Source organism: Nannobrachium achirus, assembly GCF_963921795.1.
Source record: "Nannobrachium achirus genome assembly, chromosome: 23".
Classification (NCBI taxonomy): domain Eukaryota; kingdom Metazoa; phylum Chordata; class Actinopteri; order Myctophiformes; family Myctophidae; genus Nannobrachium; species Nannobrachium achirus.
This window is the reverse complement of record NC_137830.1, coordinates 42,320,634-42,342,698: the sequence shown is the minus strand read 5'-3', so window position 1 is coordinate 42,342,698 and position 22,065 is coordinate 42,320,634. Positions and strand designations below refer to the sequence as shown.

At 42.7% G+C, this 22,065-nt stretch overlaps 1 protein-coding gene across 1 annotated transcript; it reads right to left on the bottom strand.

Annotated features, from left to right (window-relative positions):
* Positions 1 to 2,951: 2,951 nt before the first annotated feature.
* nup37 (nucleoporin 37) lies at positions 2,952 to 19,267 on the bottom strand. Its single transcript, XM_080754168.1, has 10 exons — positions 19,190 to 19,267; positions 16,529 to 16,736; positions 16,300 to 16,421; positions 13,535 to 13,607; positions 13,254 to 13,348; positions 6,379 to 6,472; positions 5,352 to 5,533; positions 4,002 to 4,052; positions 3,776 to 3,869; positions 2,952 to 3,116 (listed from the first exon to the last, which is right to left on the bottom strand). Exons 2-10 carry the CDS (start codon positions 16,682 to 16,684, stop codon positions 3,003 to 3,005), a joined length of 981 nt encoding a protein of 326 aa, XP_080610294.1. The 5' UTR covers positions 16,685 to 16,736; positions 19,190 to 19,267; the 3' UTR covers positions 2,952 to 3,002.
* Between the last annotated feature and the right edge of the window lie 2,798 nt (positions 19,268 to 22,065).

Sequence of the window (22,065 nt, the reverse complement as noted above, 5' to 3'; positions counted from 1 at the left end):
ACTGAGATTATCAGCAAAACTCTGCTCATATTCAGTGAATGATAATGCCTCTTTGTACTCATCAAAGATCAACCTAATCACTTCATTCTGGGAAAACAACACAACAAACCAGGCACAAGATTAGATCAAAGCCCAGCCTCAAAGCACTTTAATCTCTCTTTTTTTGTTTCTACTCCTATCATTCTCCTCATTAGTTTTTTATTTCCTTTCCTTTTCTTGAAGCCCAAGCTTAGCTGGCAGGGCAGTGGGGGAATTGGCCAGGAGATTAGGAGGAACCGGTAAGGATTGTAGTAGACTGTCTGAATCTCCCTTTGATCCATTTCACTCCGTTATCACATCTCCACTAGATCAAACTTTACGCAAAGAACAATGGCTTCATTCAGGTTACATAAGAGGTAACATGAAGGCCGGTGGCCATAACATTTGGACGAGAAATCATGGTCAAGTACTAAGGTGTGATAGAAGGGGTGATGAAGAGGGTGGTATGACCTGTCACAATCCAATCAATGTATTACTTTTTCTTTGTTGGATTGAGGTTCAAATCCTGCCACAATCCAGTCTGTTTATTGAAGTTATTTGACATTTTAATTCTTAATTTCTTTGTCTTGTTTTTTTGATAAGGACTTTAATTTGACTGTCACAAAGAAAAAAAGGAGCAATATTTGTTTATGATGACATGCTCAACGACATGCCGCTTGGCCAGTCGTTTCCTGAACAGGGTTAAAGGTGAAGAAACGGGGTGCCCGCGGGCCTAGTGGCCATATTGGATCTAATGAGGCCTGACAGCGAGCCGTGGGTTCGATTCCCGAGCCCAACAATCTTTGCTGTGTGACGTGTCACTCCACATCTCGCTCTACTGTGTACTATCAATAAAAGGCAGAAAAAGCCCCCAAAAATATAATTACAAAAAGAAAAACATGAAGAAAGTCCTCCAAGGGTGGATTGCCAAATACAGGATGACTGTTATTCCACTTACAAACCATCAGATGGCGGCCTTGAGTCATTTTGAATCACAAAACCACTAGTCTTGTTCAGAGTCCTGACTCACCTTTCTGAGAAAGTAAATCTCTCTTTAAAGAAAATGAAAGAAAGTTATAATACCCTTTTACAATATGTTCAGTTGGAGGGTACAGAAGAAAACTGAAACTTCTTGCACTGATGTCTGTGTCTCATGCCGAAGCTCCAAAACCACTTATTCCTAATAACAAATGTAGTGGAGACCACTGTGAAGCTTTAAAACAAGAGAGCACTAGAAAGCAGTAGCATGTTTTGATTGTGGATGGTGGTTTACGTGTCTTGTCCAAGAAACATACAGGTTGACGAACAGGCTTGAGAGAGCGCCTTATAGCCTACCTGAACCCAATTTCTGGTGCAGATCACTGCACCAAATAAAACCCACCGATTCAGTTCTCACATGCATTAATGGGGTACAATAAAAGGTTCGGTTACACCACAAGATACTGCTAACCAAGGTTTGATTTGACTTGACCCCATATACTTTGTCATAGAACTAATAGCTATTAGCGAAAAGCTCTTTTTGCTATTTGTTCTATATAGAACTTAGCTCCCATGCCATTTAAGAAAATTGACAAAATATAAATCCCAGGGATAATGTGGTTAAAATGCTTTTTTTTTTTAAATTAAATTGTGATATACAGTACACTAGTAGTATTATATCAAACATATCAGACAGTCTACCTTTCAGAAAGGGAAAATGTATGTCAGTCTGTATAAAACATATGCCCACCGCACCAACAATAAATATGAATGATCAGATCGGTATATCAAAAGCACAGACGTGACCTTTCCACCCCATCTCTCACTCTCACACACACACACACACACACACACACACACATACACGGTAGGAAGTTAGGGATGTGTGGAAATATGTGATCGGCTGTCGCCCAGTATGATTCATGATCAAGTTAATTAAATATGTGTCCTCTGTAGTTTACTGGGTGCATAAATGCCGTGTAGTGGATAGGGTGGATTTCTCACGCATAGTATCCTATGACAGTGCAACGAGTCCGTGATGTTCTGCCACTGGGTATTACCAGCTTCTGGCACAAAGCTACTCATCTTCCATGTTCCGTCTATGAACCCCTGACAATTAGTCACACCCGCTGTCACGCGATGCGCATCTCTTCTTCTTACTGCATCCTTATTCTCTGAAAAGACTAACCCCTTCATCTGCCCTGCCAGGCAATTGGTGCCAGCCACCTCCCCCTCCCTTCCCCAAGCTTTTCCTCCGATCACACTTCTTAGGCCCTTTCATCACCTCCTGTTTCCTGCTCGTCTTCAGGGTTTATCCAATAGCTAGGCTCGGTGCCAGACTGGGGCTCTCCGAGTACCTTTCTGGAATTCCTGATCTTGACTGTTCCGTGCTCTGCACGCAGGTGTAACTGAAGCTAACTGTTTTCAGTACCTGACACCTGTTGTGCATAGTGAGAAGCAGAGAGGAGAGACAGACAGAGAGCAAGCGAGTGAACGCACCGGTGCGGTTATGATCATGTTGACCAGAGTGGTGGTGTGCTGGGCTCGCACATTCCTGTTTAGTACAGCTCACCCTAGGCTTCTTGGCAGGACATCACAAACAGACTACTGATACAAGCAACACTTCAGAGAAAGAAAAGCAGGCGGCTCACAGAAACCAGAGCAGCGCCTGCCTGGCCTCTATCCCAATCTGACCTGAAGTGGCAGTCTCTATCCCAATCTGACCTGAAGTGGCAGTCAAGCATTATATATAGGGTGGACATTTGACATCTGCAAGCTTGTAATCTTGAAGATCGTAGCGCGTTGCGATCTTGTAGATCGGCTATTTTCGGGGAAGACAGCTGATAAAACAGGTACATGAGGATTAAATTGATAAAATCCACACAAACTCACAGTATACTCACAAAACAAAAAATACTTTATTGAAAATCTACCAGAATAGAAATAGCGGACCATATGTGTCTTAATGTTTTTGCATTGTTAGTACAGGTATGTGCCATTAAACGTTACATCTCAGTCATCCAAAAAGAAAGCTTGCGGTCACCTCCAATCACACATAGTGGTAGTGTTCTGTGCCAGCTTAATCCCGCCCCTACTCTGGCTGATCCAATCATCACGGGCTGTAATGAGAAATGAGGAAATGTCATGAGATTCAAACAGCACGTTACATGAACACGAAAAGTACCCGGTGCTGATGCCATGCCACTAAAGCAGGGGTTTTCAAAGTGGGTGACAGGGCACCCTGGGGTGCCGCGACGGCAGTCCAGGGGTGCTGCGAGATCATTTGATAATATTTGGAATTTATCTGGACACTTGAAAAAATATTTAGTATCATTTTAAACTTGAAGTACAAAGTTATTTTCAGTCAGTTCTAACCAAAATGGCTATTATCTCAACATTTCCTAGCAACACAATCACTAAAATATCGTCACTGTCGGGCAGAAACCTCGTATCTCCAAGTTTCAAATGTGTACATCTTTTGGTAAAGCAAAGCCCTGCTTCATCATACAAAACTGTCACACAAAACTAGTGAAAACAGCCGATGATGCGAGGCGTTGTGTGCTTGTAGATCTGCTGTTTTCACTAGTTTAGTACATTTTATAGATGATAAAAACAAAACGGTTTTGGACATACAAGGTTTTCATCCAACAACGACGAGGTGCTGGGAGTGAAAATTATTATGTAGGGGTGCCTCGGATTTAAAAAAAAATATGTTATGGGGTGCCCCGAGACAAAACAGTTTGGGAACCCCTGCACTAAATACAGGCATTGAACAGACCTGTGGGTGTCCAAGATGGTGGATGAGTAACTGGCTATTGATCTTTCCTGCACATCCCGTAGTGCAAAAGATGTTCTCATTGGCTCGAGACCATCTGAAATAAACAATGAAATCCATTCAACTGCAGTTGTCATTGCTTTACAGTGCATAATCATTTACGTCATCGATACAGAGAAGGGATGGCTGTGAAAAGGGAAAAATACATAGGATGACCACGTTTTCTTACTTGAACAGTCGTGCTTTGTCTATGTGAGCTGGTCTTTTTTCTTGCGGGTAACTGCAGAGGATCAAAAGAAAGAATTAACCACATTAACTGCCGCCCACCTTCTGCGCAATGGGACGTTGGAAACTTGTGGATAATTATCATTTTTAAACAAATGTCCAAAAATACTGAAAATAGCCGATTTGCAAGTTCACAGGTTGTAGATCAGCAGTTTGTCTTGTTTGCATACAATGAAGTATAAAGGGCTCAAGTTAAAACCGTGTTAGGCAATAAGAGGAATGTGAGCAAACATTGTCCCGCTAGTGATGCCATCCAAACCAATGGTTTTGTAAATAATTTACAATATCTGAAAGTCCCACATATAGGCTAGTGATTCTTGAAGTGGGGGTCAGGGACCCCCAGGGTTCCTTGAGGGGCTTCCAGGGGCCTCTTAAAACGGTCCACTTGGTTCCATTTGTACACTCTCATAGTTATGAGGGTCTGTGACCTAAATTTGTATACCAAAAACTGTATTTAATTAAAGTTGAGAAGCAATCTACAATAATGTCAAAATAGAGCATCTACCCCCACCTTAAGCGTGTTTTTAACCATGTTAGGAGTCCTTCACAGGCTTGTGTTTCATAAAGTTTCCTTCCATATCTAAGAGAGACCTTGAGGGCCTCCTATTCAATGAAAGAGCTAGTTTATCTCTGTACAAAAGGGAGTACGCCTGTCTTGTCTTTTCTTTCACTTTACCAAAAAGGTCCTCAATTCAAGGATGTGTCCTCCAAAAAAATATGTCTGTGTGTACCCGTGACATTTCATTACACACAGTTCTATCAGTATGCAGTTAAAATACACACATCTTTCTATATTAACTTTTATAGCAAATAGCAATTGATATATTGATTATTGTGCAAAGGTGGTTGCACACTGCACTGCGTGTGTTCGTTGCGTTTTGGAAATCCCAAATCCATGGAGAGAGAGAGGAAAGAGAGAGAGAGCAAGGGACTCAGTGCAACAGCTGCGAAAATCGGAAAAAATCAACCCTGGTCCGAAAATAAATACGAAACGGGCGGCAGTGTGCAAACGTGATTGACATAACGTGAGGTTGATTTTTTTTATTCACGCACTCCGATATTCGGCCCGAAAAACGCAGCAGTGTGCAAAGACCTGTGTGCAAAGACGTCTGTCAAAGTTCCAGATCTAAAATTAGCCTTCTATTGTGTTCTTGCCCACCTAATTAATGACTTAGAAAGAAATTGGCCCGAGGCCAAACTTAGTTGCTGACCACTGGGTTAAAAGAATAATAAATAAATAAATACAAATTAAATAACTAGCAGCAATGGAACAGAGCCAAAATCTCCCATTTACCTGGAGCGGGTAATGTCCCAGATGAGCCAATCACTCCCCACCACAGCGCCAACCTTGATGGTATTGGTGAGGCACCAGTCTGCTGACATCAGTGGTGACTGGCCACAGTCCAGAGACAGAATAGCCTGTTGGGTAACCAGGTCATAGAACCGAATCGTTCCCTTTTTCTCCGCCACCATTAGCTGGAGAAGACAGAGTTTTATGGTATCAGTGCAGTGATGTAATTTAACCCATTTAGGCCTAGAATTATTGAACGCTTTAACCAGTGAAAGATCTGCTATTTTTAAAAAAGTCGTGAAAATGTGTGCAAATCTTTGAATATACGTATTTTTAGAGCGAACGTTTGTAACTCAAATTTTGCTTCTGGGTGGTCCTTGGAACTATAATATTTTGAGATATGAATATTTTTTACAGGGGTCCTTCACATGAAAAGGTTTGAGAACCACTGACATAGTAGTCTCTCAATAACAGACTAACTGAGCTGTTAACTGTTAAGTGAAAAGGATCTTTTCTTTGACGATGGCTAGTCAGATTGCTGACATAGAAACATAGGTTTTTCAAAAAACCTTAGAACGATTCAAAAGACACTTATAGAATTGGGTCAAAATTATAATTTTCAAGATTTTTCAAAAATAGCAGATCTACAAGCTTGTATATCTGCTATTTTTCAATAGTTAAATCGTTAAATAATGATACTAAATAATGTGTACCCGTTCTAAATGGGCCAGCAGATTGACAGTGTGACATTGTTTGACGTTGCTAATATTATTAGCAACGTGTGCCAATATTATTTGGCACACTTGCGCATCCTGGTTTAGACAGTTTGTAACAGTTTACAAATAGTTGTGTGACACTAAAGAATGCAAAGACTTTATCCTATTCACTGTGGCTTTTTGTGGTCTGTGTATGTTCTGTTTCCATGGGAATATTCACAATATTCTCTTATTTCATGTATACTTCTGTGAAGATTTTGACCACAAACAGGATATGAGCCTGGAATTCTCTGTGCATGTGGTGGGACTTCTACCTTGAAGACCTCCTGTGGATGCCAGCACACGCTGATGCCAGGGGAACTAAGTCTGAGATCTGTGGTTGTGTTATTGCCATCCAGGTCCCAAATCCTGTAAGAGATGTATGAATTGAAATGAGATATGAACCACTTAGCATCCGAAGATGAAAACATGCCCTTTTTTTACTAAGATAAATGAAAATAAATGCAAAAGGAGACTGTGGTAGGTGCAGTACATACAGGCTGAGATAAATAAATAAACTGTCCAACATAGAAACGTGTGACAAGTGACAGGAGCGTTGTAGGTTCTAGTTTGCTCTTAAGTTGACATAAGTGGGAAAATCCATATAAACCCAACTTCACAGGTATATTTTCACAATATCTAAGGTTTTAGAGTTTCCTTCTAAGCTCAAGTGTTGCAAGTAATATGACGAGTGGTTCTTATGGAAACAAATTCAGAGAGTCCGCCAGATCAGTTTGTATATCGACGAGGAGCGGAGTCGGGCGCGATTCCCTTGTCCGAGTGCTGCCTCGACCGTTGCAGGGTAACCTGGCGGCGAGGCGAGTGTCACGACCCCTCTCGGGCCGGCCCATCACAGACCGTTCATGCGGCTCTCTGATCGCGGGCTGGACCGCAGGCCCGATCGGCCCTTTTATACTGACAAGATGTTTGATCAGTTCTCAGGCTGGCAAAGTGACAGGCTGCTTCAGCCAACAACATACACAACCTTTGGTTTTAACAGAACTGAACAATATTTGGACTGAGGCAGCTTTGGAGGTGTGTCAGAACAAGACACAAGGAAGACTTGAGACAGACCCCATACACAACTCTCTGCTAAACATCAGCAGGAATAAAGACATTTAATAGTGAGATTCCTATACGATGCAAGAATTCTCCTGCACAGGGCTGTAGCTCACCATTTCAACTAGAAATGTCCTTTACACACAACCCAAAACGTCAACGGGATTTGTTGCACAAGACATCAAGTGCCTTTTCTATTCAGAGTTCATCATTTGTCTGTCCTCTGCCAGTTGTGAGCAAGTGATGTGCAGAACCTTCTTTCTCTTCCAGGGAAAAGGGCTTTTGCCGCTAATCTGGGCCCTGAGCTGTGAAGACAGACAGGCTTACCCTGGACTCTTGTTACAGTGAAAACGCCAGCCTCACATTACAGTGAGCAATGATAGCGGAGTCAGTGGAGGGGAAACATCACCCTAGTCTGAGTCAGGCGCTACGCTTCACTCACATTACAGCAAATGTTTCGCTGTGGGCGGCCCGCTGCCATTCACTGTCTGCGGAGGACAGCAAGGGTCGTCAGAATGCACGTCTGCAAGGCAAGAGGGGCAAAGAAGAACCTTGCTTTATGCAAATGAAATTGAGGGGTTCCGGGAGCGCTGCTGAAGCCAATTGACATCAAAGCTCTACAGTACAAACGCAAGCTTTGTGCAAGGGGGTCATTTGCTGGACACTTAAAAGAGCGATATGTTTTTCAATGTAATCATTTCTTCAAAAATTATGGTCAAACTCTACAGCCGAAAATTACTATGATAGTAAAAGCAGCTGAGAAACAGTGCAAACATGCATGCAGATGTAATAAATCACTTGGATGGAGAGAGCTGTGGCTCCTGAGACCAAGATCTATGGTTAACCACATCTGAACTCAAATACCTCCTTAAACACAACCTCAACAATCCCAGAGGAATGGAGGAAAGGTGGGGATGGGAGAGCGGCTTGGGAGGCTGCAAGTGTTTCTGGGAATAAAAAAAACAAACAACTGATTATGAAGCATGGGAAGGCGCTGACTGATGAGGTCACGCAGGAGACATCTAATAAAGTCCAAAAGCAGCTCCAAAGAAAGATCATCTAAATGTCAAGTATGTTGTTGGAGAGATGAATGTCCCCAGAGATGCGGCATGGGGGAGAAGGATATGCCCCGTCTCAGATGAAGACCTCAGTAAATATTAGACTTTTCCTGCCTCGTCTCCCCAGCAGCAGATAGAACCCTGTCAAAACTCTCCCCGCGTTCTTCGTTCCTCCTGCCTGTGTGCAGACCCGGCCAGAGCCTCCTCTGTGGAGCGTGAGTGAGGTTGAAAGAACCCTCAGACCACACCAGGCAAACAAAGACTAAACCCCTCTACTTTCAGACCAATAGCCAAGCCGAGTTCAATCGCACGCTACGCCACCGCCGGCCAAACTGTGGTCAACCACTCTGCCCTTCAAATGGAGAGGAGCATCTCCCCAGCAAAACATAACCTTTGCCGAATGAGGTTAAAGGCATGAGACACGAAAAACATGAGCAACTGCCTCTGATAAAGCACTGCGTAATTGCACAACACTACGTCAAGCAAAAACACTCTGCTTCCATGCACAACAGAGGTGAAAGGAGAGGCAAGCATTTGAAGTCCTGCATTTTAATATCCAAGTGAGGAAAAAACGGAACGGCTGGAGAATTATGGTTTGTCAATGTTTTCCCTGAAAATGAAGGAAATAGGAACACTGTTACCACCGCCCGATCTGATTTATAGTATAGCAGGGTAAATAATCACTGTGACTCTCTGGACACTGAGAACTGAATGAGAAAAACAATAAAATCCCACTCCGGTGCCTCACAGAGCAGCCCAGGTTCAGGCGCACATTGTCCCACCCATCACGACCACATCAGCATCCATCTTTTTAAGCCATTCAAGTTTTTTCCTTCTCCAAGCAATAACATTATCTTTAAAACCCAGACATTTGCACTGTTGAAATAATTATCAAAGAGATTTGTCATTTTTATTGGGCTGGCTTGTTGCCCTTACTGAGGGCCAGTGATAGAAAACCCTCACACTTGTGTGGAATGGATTATAATGGGGAGAAAAAAAAGGGAGCAGGCTTGGTTTGTGGCAGCCGAGCATAAGAAAGGTCAGTTATGAGGAATTGAAGACAACATCCGGCTTGTTTTGAGTGGGACTAGTTTCCCCTCCCAAACCTTACAAAAACAGGAAACATGCAATACTTTACATATTGGACGGCCTAGCCAACAGCCCCAGACTCCCGCCCACCTTGTGTGCTCATCAAAGCCATGTGACCAGCCATCAGCTGGGTGAAGCTGTAAAATTAGATTTTTTTTTCTCCCACGACCAGAAAATACTCCCTTTCCCTTCTCTAGCAAAAAAAGTGATTAACACAAATGTACAGTACTGTACATAATAAAGTATCTATACAAATTAGGGATGGTCCGATCAGGTTTTTTGGAACCGATCAGCGAGCACCGATCACAAAAGTTTGATCACCCGATACCGCTCAATCACCGATTCGATCAAGTTATTATTTATATTTTCTAAATGTTAATGTTTTAACTTTAATTCATTCATTCACTCATGAATTCATTTATATATTTGCCGTATAGTTATTTACTAGCATTACTATGTATTTATTATCATAGCAGTAACTAATTATTCCTTCAGCACTGTGGAAATCAATACCCCAAAATGGCCTCAATTGGGCATACTGAACGGCTGGTTGATCGGATGCACCGATCCGATCGGATCGGTGAATTTACCTTTTGATCTAAACCACCGATTATCGCCGATCACGCTTTGATCGGCCCGATCCGATCCATTGCCGATTGATCGGTAACATCTCTAATACAAATGTATGGAGAAACATAAGGAATGCAGGTGCTTCCTCACAAGCGTACTGCATGAAATGAAGCAATTAACATCTGATCATGCACAGACTGTGGCAAGTGTTAAAATGCTGAGCAGGCACAGTTGACCTCAAGTTTGGATCAAGTTGGAAAGAGAAAAAGATCTACTGTAAAATGACTATGAAAGAGGGTTCATTATTGGGGCACAAATGGCAGGAGGTCGTGTTTCAATGATGTGGAACAACGATTAACTGGGTGTTATCAGCATTTCCACCAAGGGGAACAACATTCAGTAAAAGCCAGGGCTGGAATTTGTGGTCAAAAACACACGTTCAGGCCCGGGCCGCCGCCGTTGTGGTGGTCCGGGCACCCTAGGCTGCAAAGCCAGCCTGACATGTCGTGGGTTCAAGTCCCGTTCCCGGCCATCTTTGCTGTGTGTCACTCCCAATCTCTCTCCCCATTTCCTGTCTGTCTACTGTCCTATCAATAAAGGCATAAAAGCCCCAAAATGAATAAACCTGAGGCCGACTCTACAAACTCTACTCTATAAACCCATACAGTTTTCTGAAAAACCTATGTTCCTACATCAGTGGTTCTCAAAGATCCCCATAATGTACAGTATGTATATGGCAGCTGACCGGCATGTCAACATGTTTGTGTTCCAGGGACCACCAAAAGCAAATATTTTCCAATAATAGCAGAACTACAAGCTCATCTGGCATGAAGTGACGCCCTATGAGCTTGTATATCTGCTATTTTTGAATAGCCAAAGTAGAAAATGACACAGATGCTTTCCCGGTTTTAATGGGTTAAAAATGTGACATTTAAGGAAAAATTACATTTTGTATAACACGGTTCTCTATACGCGAGGCGTTGTGAGCACGTAGACCGGCTATTTCCACAATTTCTGCCTCTAATATTTGACAATTTGGCCAATGTTTAATTTGTCATTTTAAAGGTATTAAGAATTGTCACCTTAGAAATGTGTATAGGCTATACCCTCTGTACATTAAACTTTATGTTGGTTTGTTTACTGTTGAGTGAGAAAACAATGTTTCACATTAAGTTAATCATCTGGGGACCCCCCCAAATAATTTGGGGACCCCCCTGGGGGTCCCGACCCAGTTGAGAACCACAGGTGTAGAGAAATGTGGGAAAAGTGATATGGTCAGATGAGTCATCCTTCAAACACCAAGAGAAGTACAGGACTGAATGCTAGAATCGGTCAGTAAGGGGGCTCTGTTATGCTGTGGGGATTCATTTTCCTGGCCTTGTTTTGTCCACTTGTCCCTTAAGAGGGGAGGGTCACTGAAAAATCAATAGGAAGTTATTCTGAGTGATCAGCTTTACCCTATGATTAAACACTTTAATCCTGATGTGAGTGGTCTCTTCCAAGAATGCAATGCACCCACCCAGAGGGCATGAGTGGTAACTGAATGGTTTAAAGAGCATGACAATGATGTGAATCATAAATGCTATGGTCTTCACAGTACAGATCTCCACAGAGTTGTACACCCATGGGAGATTTTCGACTGGTGCATTAAACAGTCCTAGTACCATACCATAATCAAGAGTACCATACCATAACCAAGACCTGTACAATCTATGCCAAGGCACAGGGAAACTTTTCTGTCAATGTTACACCTTACTAAGACACTTCTCTGTTGGTTTTTCCTTTCATTTGTCACCAGTCTGTACAATGCAGCAGCAGGTGCATGATACTACAGAGTTCATAGATGAACTCGGTCAACCCCAAATATCCCTCGCTTCAAAAAACTGCAGTTCCCCTGTGTGGTCTCTAGGTGGCACATGCCACTTCATCTACAACGATGCAAACCCACATGCAGGTCACATAACAGAATTGCAGAGTGATAACACAAAACAAAGGCAAATTACAGCTGAGAAAGTGATGATAATTGAGAGGAGACAAGGTTGGGGGCGCGCCTGTTTAAATGCTGAGTCACGTACTGTAACTGCAGACTGACAATTGACTGCATTAACGTCCCATGGCTGGCAGAGTGGAGACTGAAATGATTGCTGAACAAGCTGCCAAAAGTAAAAGGAGTGATGTAGAGGTCATAAGACTACTCGTGCATGCATGCGTGCATGCATTGCCCACACACTCTCTTTCCCCTTTTCTGCGGGTCCACTTTTCCCTCTCATATCAGGGGCTCCGTTTGTGTGGGCTAACTGGAAGGTCCTCTACTGTTAACTTGATCTATCTCTCGTTACGCCTTTCTTCCTCCTGCGTCCCATATTTTCTCAACATGACAGAATTTAAATCTTTCAGCAGATGGAGCACACTCCTGTTTTCTCTGGCCGGACGGCGGAGGGAGGGTGAGAAAAGTGCGGATGCTAGTGGAAGAGCCTCGTCCCCTGCTCCGGCCTTGATCGCCTCTCATTGCTCATTGTGACTGATGCCTCGGCACTGTGGCAACACAGGGCATCCAGCAGGTTGTGACAGTGAGTGATCGATTGGTCAGCCACACGAACCACTGTGAAAGCGACAGCCATCATAAATCGAAGACACGTGATGTGATAAATTAACACACTGAAGTCAAGATGTGTAGACAGAGCTCAGCATCTTCTCCTGTCAGTTATTCTTATTCAGTTCTTAAGTGAGGTAATTCATTTAAGTAATCCTTAAAATTAGATTTGTAACTGTAAAAAAAAAAGAAAGAAAGAAAAAAAGAAAGAGGGGTGAGATTTGTAATGTAAAACAGGTGTTTGTTGCAGTGACTCAGTCCACTGATGTGAGGAGGGGTTGTCCCTAGGGTGACCCCAGCTACTGACACACTTTTTCCCCTCCTCTCCGACCGCTAATTGAAAAGACACATTTGGGGACCTTGTTAAGAGTTTGCCCCTTGGAGAGGAAAATCTCTGGCTGGCTAATTGGATTTCCATATTCAACCAATTAGCTAGAAAAGCTCCAAAGCGGCCCTGTTCTTACGCACAGTCACACCGGAGCGTGTTGTGCTAAGCGTCAGGTTTCACTGTGGAAACACTGTCAGGGCTTTCTGCACCATTAACAGAGAACAGAACTCACAATCGAGAGTGGAGAGGAACGAACACACGCATGCACGCACGCACACTGCGCGCACACGCACACACACACACACACACACACACACACACACACACACACACACACACACACACACACACACACACACACACACACACACACACACACACACACACACACACACACACACACACACACACACACAGGAGGAGGGGGAAAAAAGAGAAGAAAGTGGTTTGGACCTGCAAGTGTGGTCGTCGCTGACGGAAGCAATTTGTTTCCCCTCCGTGGGCTCAAACACCAGCTGATTAATGTAGCTGGTGTGTCCTTCCATCACCTAGACAACAGCATACAAAAACAAAACATGTAAACAAACACAAGTACACAATCAACTAGAGATAAAATGTATGCATAGTTTGTATTGTATGTATTATCCAGGGTTTTCTACTTGTTTGGCTACCTACATTATCCTTAATCTAATGTCAGCAGACAAGGGCAACTCTGGAGGATGTGGTTCCACTACCTTGACTTCATGCTTATCCTGAAGATCTGAAGTCCACAGGCGGAGGTTTCTGTCGGCAGCAGCAGTGCAAAATCTAGAGATGGGAAACAGAGAGACAATGAAAGGGAGGTGAAGAGAGACAAAGACAAAAATAAACAAGAGCAAGAACATCAAAACAGAATGAGACTATATTGCCCAGACAGACAGACATATATATGATGCCTATTATTTATACATACACACACACACACACACACACACACACACACACACATGGACAACGACCTGTGTCTCTGTGTGTGTGTGGTAAACTTGGATGACGATCAATAGAATCTCTGCCAGGGAGATTCTAATTGCACCCTAAGATAAACATGGAGAAAAACAAGATTCCTCACGCCATTTACGCATTTCTCTGCACAGAACCTGAGCAGAGCCAGGGGGAGGACTTTCCCTCTAATCAGAGAAGTATATACCCAGCGCCTGCAATTATTCACACAATTACACTAACTCACTTATGACAAGAAAAACACACACGTATCACCAGAATAAACAGACAGCGGTTCACACGTTTTCAGTCACAGCTGGAATTGGCATGATGTCACTACAAACACCCTAACATGCTACAGGGTATTACTAGTACAGTAGATTAGATTATATGAGCCTACTAGACCCACCAATTAGCTAGTACAGCATGCAACACATCCACACTCCCCCCACATACACTTTCTTTTCAAAGTTCATTGCCAAAGGCATTTTTCCAGTGACCTTTCATAATCATGCATAATACGACAGGTCTCAAACTATTAACAGGGATTTCAGGTGTGGTGCTCCAAAGGTCTGGGATGTTGTATATCAACCATATTGAGAGGGCTTATCACTTCCATTGCATATTAGCCAACAAAGTGGAAAAATAAAAGCCTGGATTGTGTTTCTTTAAAAGCACCCAGGATGGAATATATATATACGTTACAGTATGTTTGGGTAACTCAGTACGTTCATTGTAAGAGCGCTTGTTTTGTCGTTCACCACACACCAATCACCACCAGATGGCGACGACAGCCATTCACTAGTGAAGGCGCTGACGTCACTCGTTTGCGACTCTCTTTCTTTATTTACTAGCCTAGCTCGGCAGTGTTTAGCCATTAGCCATTAGCTCCATTGTAGTCACTTGGACAGGGCGTTTATAGTGGGCTTGCCAACGATTGCATTCACCACGGCTTCGTAACTCGCGCGGCCGGCCCTGGCCCGCTCTTCGCGGCGCTCGGGGGCGAAGAGCAGGACCAAGGTCCGCTGGCCTTCGCGCCGCTTGCAATGTCGTGGACAATCGAGCGGCTCCGCCTGGAGGACGTTGTTGTGGCGACCACTTGTTCCGCCCCGTGCCTCACGGCGAGTGCTCCGTTTCTCGACCGTACTGTTTCTCTAACAAACCGTGACATATATATATATATACACCATCATGGGATCAGGCCACTTTCTAGTTTGGACCTTAAAGCACTAATAGAATGATGACTTACGATTTCAAAGTTTTGTGTGTCCACAAAATCTCCCACTCATTTTCAACAGAGCAGATCATGTCTGCAGCTCATCATCATGACAGGAAACTGGAGTCTTTGTTCCCTGGTTATTAGCTTTGAGAGTGAGCGAGAGTTTTGTTCCAATTTCCCAGATACAGAACATGACCTGCCTTAAAAGGTAGGAAATGACCTGAGAATTTTGACTAGTGTTGATGCGCCATAACTTATTAAAATAATTAAATTAATCGAACATTGTTAGATGGACCGGTGGGTAAATGGATAATGCACCAGCATACAAGTTACTTGTATGCTGTTGTAACTTGTAAGTGGTAAGTGGTTACAAGTTACAACATCTCCAGTTTGATTCTGGCCAGAGCCATGTGCTGCAGGTCTTTCACTACATTTCTATCTGAAGAAAACAGAAAAAAAAAATTTAACCAAAAAAACATTGTAAACAACAGGTGGGTCTTCCTCTTCTTTGCTGATGCTGGACACACGGTGCAGGTCAGGAGTGCACTTAATAGGAAAAAGACATCCAGCTCACACTGGTCCTGTCCAGGAGGTTGCTGACTGGACACCAAATGCCGGCCAGGGAGAACATGGCAGCCTCCCAGCTCAAGCCCCCTCCTCTCCCCGCTTTATCCCCCCCTATGTAGGCCCCTGCCTTTCAGGCACGCCCGTGAGAACATTGTACTTTTCCTGGAAGGCACGGCTACGTGCAGAACGATGGGAGGGATGGAACCTGAGTGGGCAGCCATCAGCGCAATAACATGCGCGCACGTCACAGGGCCGCCTCAAGGGCCCTGCAGAGTTAACCACAGAGGGCCAGGAAGTATCACTGCCTTTCCTTTTCAATTACGGCAAGCTGAAACACCTCCAATGGGACCACAGCCTTTCCCATTCGCCATTCCAATTAGCAGGAAACCCTTGCTTTCTAACAACCCGAACAGTCAGGCTACTTTCCTCCTGTCCAAAGCCACCTGAAATAACTTTGCTCATTTTCTGGCGGCGGCAGAGTGACACTCTCGAGGCTGTGATGATGATGACTAGATTCCCTAAGCACAGATGCTTTCTCTCCAAGTTCTCCTTGTTCAGGTCAGTAAAAACATTCAACTCAATAATTACTGTGTGGTGTAAAAAGGAGACATGAATGTCAGGTTCTAAAGAGGAGAATGAATTATATTTAATCCCATTAAAATGACAGACTGCCACTTACATAATTAATTATTACAATTACGGTAGATGCCCAAGTATTCAGTACAAGCACCTTACCTGACTGTGGGTATCCGGTCCAATCGTGACTCAGGGCTCCAAGCGAGAGCGTCAACACGCGATTCATGATGGAAAGCACGAAGCATGACAAATTCAACCCCCTCTATCTCCATATCCTCCTCCTGTGGGGAACACATGGTTTGTATTCATGAAAAGGGAGGGGCGTGGTGGACGCCAGGCCAATGGGGCTGCAGAACATGGGCACGAAGCTGTGTCTTGTGTCACTCACCTGGAAGAGGCAGGTGCCCACAACCACGTTGTGATTCCCTCCATAAGCCAGGAGGGAGACGGCGCTTCCACAGTCGAAGGGGCTGAATTCTGCCACGTGGACGTAGTCGTCACACGCCACTGTGTAGGTAGCAGTGCGACTTGAATCCTCCTGCATTCTGTGTCCTGGTAAACACCGTATTCAGGCCAGGTTGTTCACCTTGCACCTGCTTCACAGTGAAAGAGGGCGAGTACCTTATATTGGATGGACTTACAAAAAATAATAATGATGATGCAGCTTGACTGACAAATTGTCTCTTTCAAGAAGAAAGAAGTAAATAAAATGCAAGTTAATTATGTAAAAATACATCATCTTCAGAGATCCAGGCTGACTTTTTAGTTGGTTGCAGAGGTGTGCCTAACTTTTTCATATAGCCGGTTAGCCACACCAGCATATACATGTAATTTAGGTGCACCCTTCCCACAAATAAACACATGCTAAATGTAGGGCGCACTGTTGCACTGGACAGATTTTCTTGGCCAAAATGGGTGCATCATGCAAATAGTCTATCCTTTACCTGAACTCATTCTGTGAATGAATATACCCAAGGAATACTCTGATAGATAACATAAATATAACATATTATGTTATGATATACAGTATTATATCATCATACCTGTATTAAGTTTTGTTTCTTTAGGTCAGCTTTTTGAATCCTGTAGAAAGTACTAGAACTTCAGTTAACTACAACTGGCAATTCAATGCTGTAACGTGTTGCATTCAATTACTTTCATTTATTCGCAACTCCAGAGGGGCACGATATTGGCTTAAAGCCAAGGCTCCAATCACCAGGCTCCAATTATGACGCTCATCAGAATCATTACTTTTCATTTGAAGATTCTAATGACATCACCATCCCAGCATGAGCGACTCGATATCAGGACGGTCAACATTTATAATGAGATGGCTTACATGTCACATGTCTAAACACTGCATGATTATATTGTCATAGCCTTACATTTACAGATCTCCTACCGAGACTTCCGCAATGTCACAACGCGGAAGTCTTGGTAGGAGACATTTTAATGTAAGGCTAATATTGTCACACTGTCTGTCAGACTGTATTTACTATTTACATCAGAGTTGTCCCAGCTGAGCTCTAAGCAGCATACCAGTTATGATCATAGTTGTTCAGTGGTGGAAAGTAACTAAGTACATTTACTCAAGTACAGAACAAATTTGAGGTACTTTACTTTACTGGAGTATTTTACATTTTCTGTACTTTTACTTCTACTACACTTATTTGAAAAATGTAGTTACTACTAGTTACTTTAAAGTTATACCATGTAACTTTTTTTATAAAACAAATCTTAAAATTGTCCTAACTGTTAAATCGCTAAAGTTTTAGAACACCCACTCTGTTATTTTCAGCTTCTGAAGCCTTCTCTTTATATGTTTTCTATGAGTTGTGAGGGGGGGAGAATTTCCCGGCAAAATGATGTCATCTCCCACATGATACACTACCGGCCAATCACAGCGCAGATCATACACCACCGGCCAATCACAGCGAGTCTTGCTGTCTCTAAAGGAAGTAGCTTCCCTCAGCAACTGTGTTTACATTGGTGAAGGAATCTTGCTTGCTACTCCCTCAATCCTGGTCTAAAAATGACAGGAGACGGCTCTACGGATGCGTATCGGCGAGGCGGAGGTGCTCGTGACGGCCGCGGTGGTCCGCGGACCCCCGTTACGGTGGTCCGCGGCGACTCCGGCCGAAAAAAGCAATACCGCTACTGACCATTAGTTGAGCAGCTTCCACAGTACAGCTTTAAATATTGATTATTACAAAACATACATTAATTATTATTTTTATTATGAAAATAGCAGATCTACAAGCTCACTTGCGAGCGATGCAACGCATTGTGAGCTTGTAGATCTGCTATTTTCAAAAGATGTGTATAAATCTGAAAACTTGAAATGGGACATTCTTCCTGCATAATGAGTAGGCTACTTTCTACATTTTGATGCCAATACTTTCATACTTTTGATTGATTGATTGAAGGCTTTATTAGAAGTTTGCATAGGAAAATGTACAGATTCATGACGGTACAGTTCACTGGTACAAGGTCTACTAAAAGGAGATCCATGAAAAGACTAAGCTTATTTCAACAGGAAACCATTTAAGTATCTCATATAACATTGAATGACAGACAAATAGAACACAGTACTATGCAGTAGATATGTAAAGAAAAAAAGAAAACAGTAGGTCTATACAATCAGTAAGTACAGTATATACAATATATACAAGGAAGGGGCAGGTAACAGTAAGTCTAAACAATCAGTATGTACAGTATATACAGTATATACTTTAACTAGTTAACTCAAATACATTTAGAATTACGGACTTCTACTTGTAACACTAAACAGATTACTTCTACATTGCAGTATTGATACCTTTATAAGTTTTATTTGTAGTAACAAATGTGACTGAGTTAAATGAGTACGTTTTTCCAACCACTGGTTCACACACAGAGGGACACAGACAGTACACACAGCTAGTCCACTTTAGCCTGAGCTATATTGGCTTGTTCAGTCTTTCAAAACTCCGCGAATGGAGCTACCTACTGTAACGTAGCGAGGAACGCTAAACGCCATTCAAAACACAAACTGACCGGTGTTAATTACCTAAATATTCGCCAGAATGTTGCTTGAACCGAGAGAGAGAGCCTGGGATCCGCGCGTTTCAGATGTTTTCAAGCTTCTTCCGGGTGGGACGTGGAATGTTCCATTTGGCTGGTAACGTGAGGGGCGCTCGCACAGTGCGGGTCAGCGGCGTCAGTTCAGAAAAAGCTAAGGTATGGCAACATGACTGGTGTCTTGCACGCGCGCCCTCGCGCGCGTGCAAGACACCAGTCATGTTGCCATACCTTAGCAACAGGCACGATTACAGTCCATTTTATTATTTCCCCCTGTAGCCAAGGTATGGCAGCTGCCATAGCTTGCCATACCCAATTGACGCCTCTGGTGCGGGTCATCGTATACATTTAACTTATTTATGACATTTTTTAGATTTGTTTGTATACATGTATAATATTATTCATAATACTTACATTTAAAACGTTTCTTTTAAAAAAAATGTTTTTTTTTTTAATTTGTAGTTTTACTCCAGTCGTGACCCATAAAAAATTGTTGACGGATGGTCCGTGACCCACTGTTTGGGAAACCAACCACAGGCAGCATGACGGACTGTTCTGATTGGACAGAGCATGAAGCGTCACACTGGTCACAGGCAATTTAAAAATTCAAAACAGCAGCTGCTGCCTGCTGGAGACTGGAGTGGAGACTGGAGAGACTACTTTGTTGTTTGTTTGTTGTGAATGTGGATTGTGTGTAACGATTGTTGAGAACTGTCTGCGGCGATATCACAGGTAACATAATTTTTGAACATTGATTGAAGACACACTCTTTCTATGATTCATTGTTGCAACGTTAATTTTACTCTGTGTTGCTTATTAGGACGACATTTTTTATTTAAAACGATAAACGTGTTGTATTCGCATTTGTCTCCAGTGTGGTCACTGTGGTGGCAAAAGTGCTCGCATGTTTTACACAAGTATCAATACTGCAATGTAGAAATACTCTGTTACAAGTAAAAGTCAAGAATTCAAAATGTTCTTGAGTAAAATTAGCCTACAAAGGTATTGCCATTAAAATGTACTTAAAGTACCAAAAGTAAAAGAACTCATTATGCAGAATGTTGTCCCATTTCAAGTTTTCAAATGTATACAAATCTTTTGTAGATGCGATGCAACGCATTGTGAGCTTGTAGATCTGCTATTTTCAAATAGCCAAAATGTATATAGGATTGAAGCGGTTAATGTATATTTTGTAATAATCAATATACAAAGTAACTAAAGTTTATAAATAAGTGTAGTGGAGTAAAAGTACAATATGGATCCGAGATGATGTGAAGTAGAAGTAAAAGTATTGGAAATACTGAAGTAAAGTACAACCTCAAAATTTTACTTAAAGGAGTAGTTCACCCCCAAAAGTAGTATTATTTTTTTCACGCTACTCACCCCATGGAGACTTGAGTTCAATAATATTTTTTAGTTTTTGTTCAATTTGTTGCATTCCTAAGCCAATAATTTGATTATAATAAACTTACCCCATTGATTCCGGATATACCAAGTGCATTTGGGTCTCTATCCGGAATCAATGGGCCTACAAAGAGTCTCGTCAAATTATTGGCTTCGGAATGTGACAAAAACAAATTATTGAACCTCGAGTCTCCATGGGGTGAGTAATCGATAGAAAGTAAATGTACTTGGTTACTTTACACCACTGTTTCTCTCTTTTTTAACCTAAACATAAAATATCCATAGTGGAGGAGGTGGTATTTTTTTACATTATTTTTGCCCCCTGGCAATATTCTGAGCCACTTTTTATATTTGTCTATGTGCATGGATTAAAGTTCCTAGTTGCCATGACTGTTTTCAGTCCACAGAAGCCAGCATGTCTACTACGGAAGCATATTGCACAGTGAAAGTAGCCAATCTACAAGTTCTCAAGGGCTAGTAGGCTATTTTTGAAGATTTCAAAAGCATTTGAAGTAGCCAATTTCGAGGTTTGAACCCGGTCGGAAATGGAAACAGCCTACGTCATGTTGTAGTCCTCAAAGGACTACACTTTGGCCGGAAAGATCAAACAGGAATCAGTTTGAACCCAAAGTCATTCCCTGCGCTCAAGGACATCATTTTAGGACCTACCCAATAAAACCCTAGATGCAGCATAGTTTTGCGTACTTTTTGAAACGTTTGTTTGATATATCCATCTTTTAGTCCAACTCGCAGCGACTGGCAAGACTGCACTTCTCTAGCATTTAGTGATTGGGGAAACATACAGGAGGGACAAAGCGACACTGCTTCTTCTGCTTGTTTCCAGTTTAGGCCTAACCTCTCGTAGCCGGGCTTACTCATCTGCGAAGAGGGAAGCCTGGGCACGATAGTGTTCTAGGAGGTGGGGCTTGGTGTTCGGGTCTCGGCCTTGTGAATTATCCTGGAAATTGTCTTTGAAAGTGCGATGTTCCTGCAAATGTGTTCCCCTCTGGGAAAAAATCAGTTCTACGTCTCCTGCTCCGTCGGTTGTGCTCGCAGCCTCGCAATAGACACAAAACATGGATTCGCACAAAGTTGCACCGATTAAGAGCTACAATCTACTTTTGTTTGCACCGCATGACGCATCTTCCCATAAACGGATCACTTTCCGCCACAACTTCCGTAACAACGCACAGCGCAGGTCTTGCCCAGGGTGGTTTAGGCCACGATCAAACGGCCTGTTGTAAACGAATACCAGGCTTTCCTCCGATGGAAAGGTTACATTTGATGTAGTCAAACTATCAATATGTTCAGAAGCCCAATGATCTCGGATATTTCACATAAAAAGTTAAAGCCTCGATCTGAGATTTCTTTGCCTGGTTGGCAGTATGTAGAACAGCAGGAACAATATAAATGAATCTTAATTTTCCTCCTTTCATAGTGTCCCAGCCAACACAGGGATGC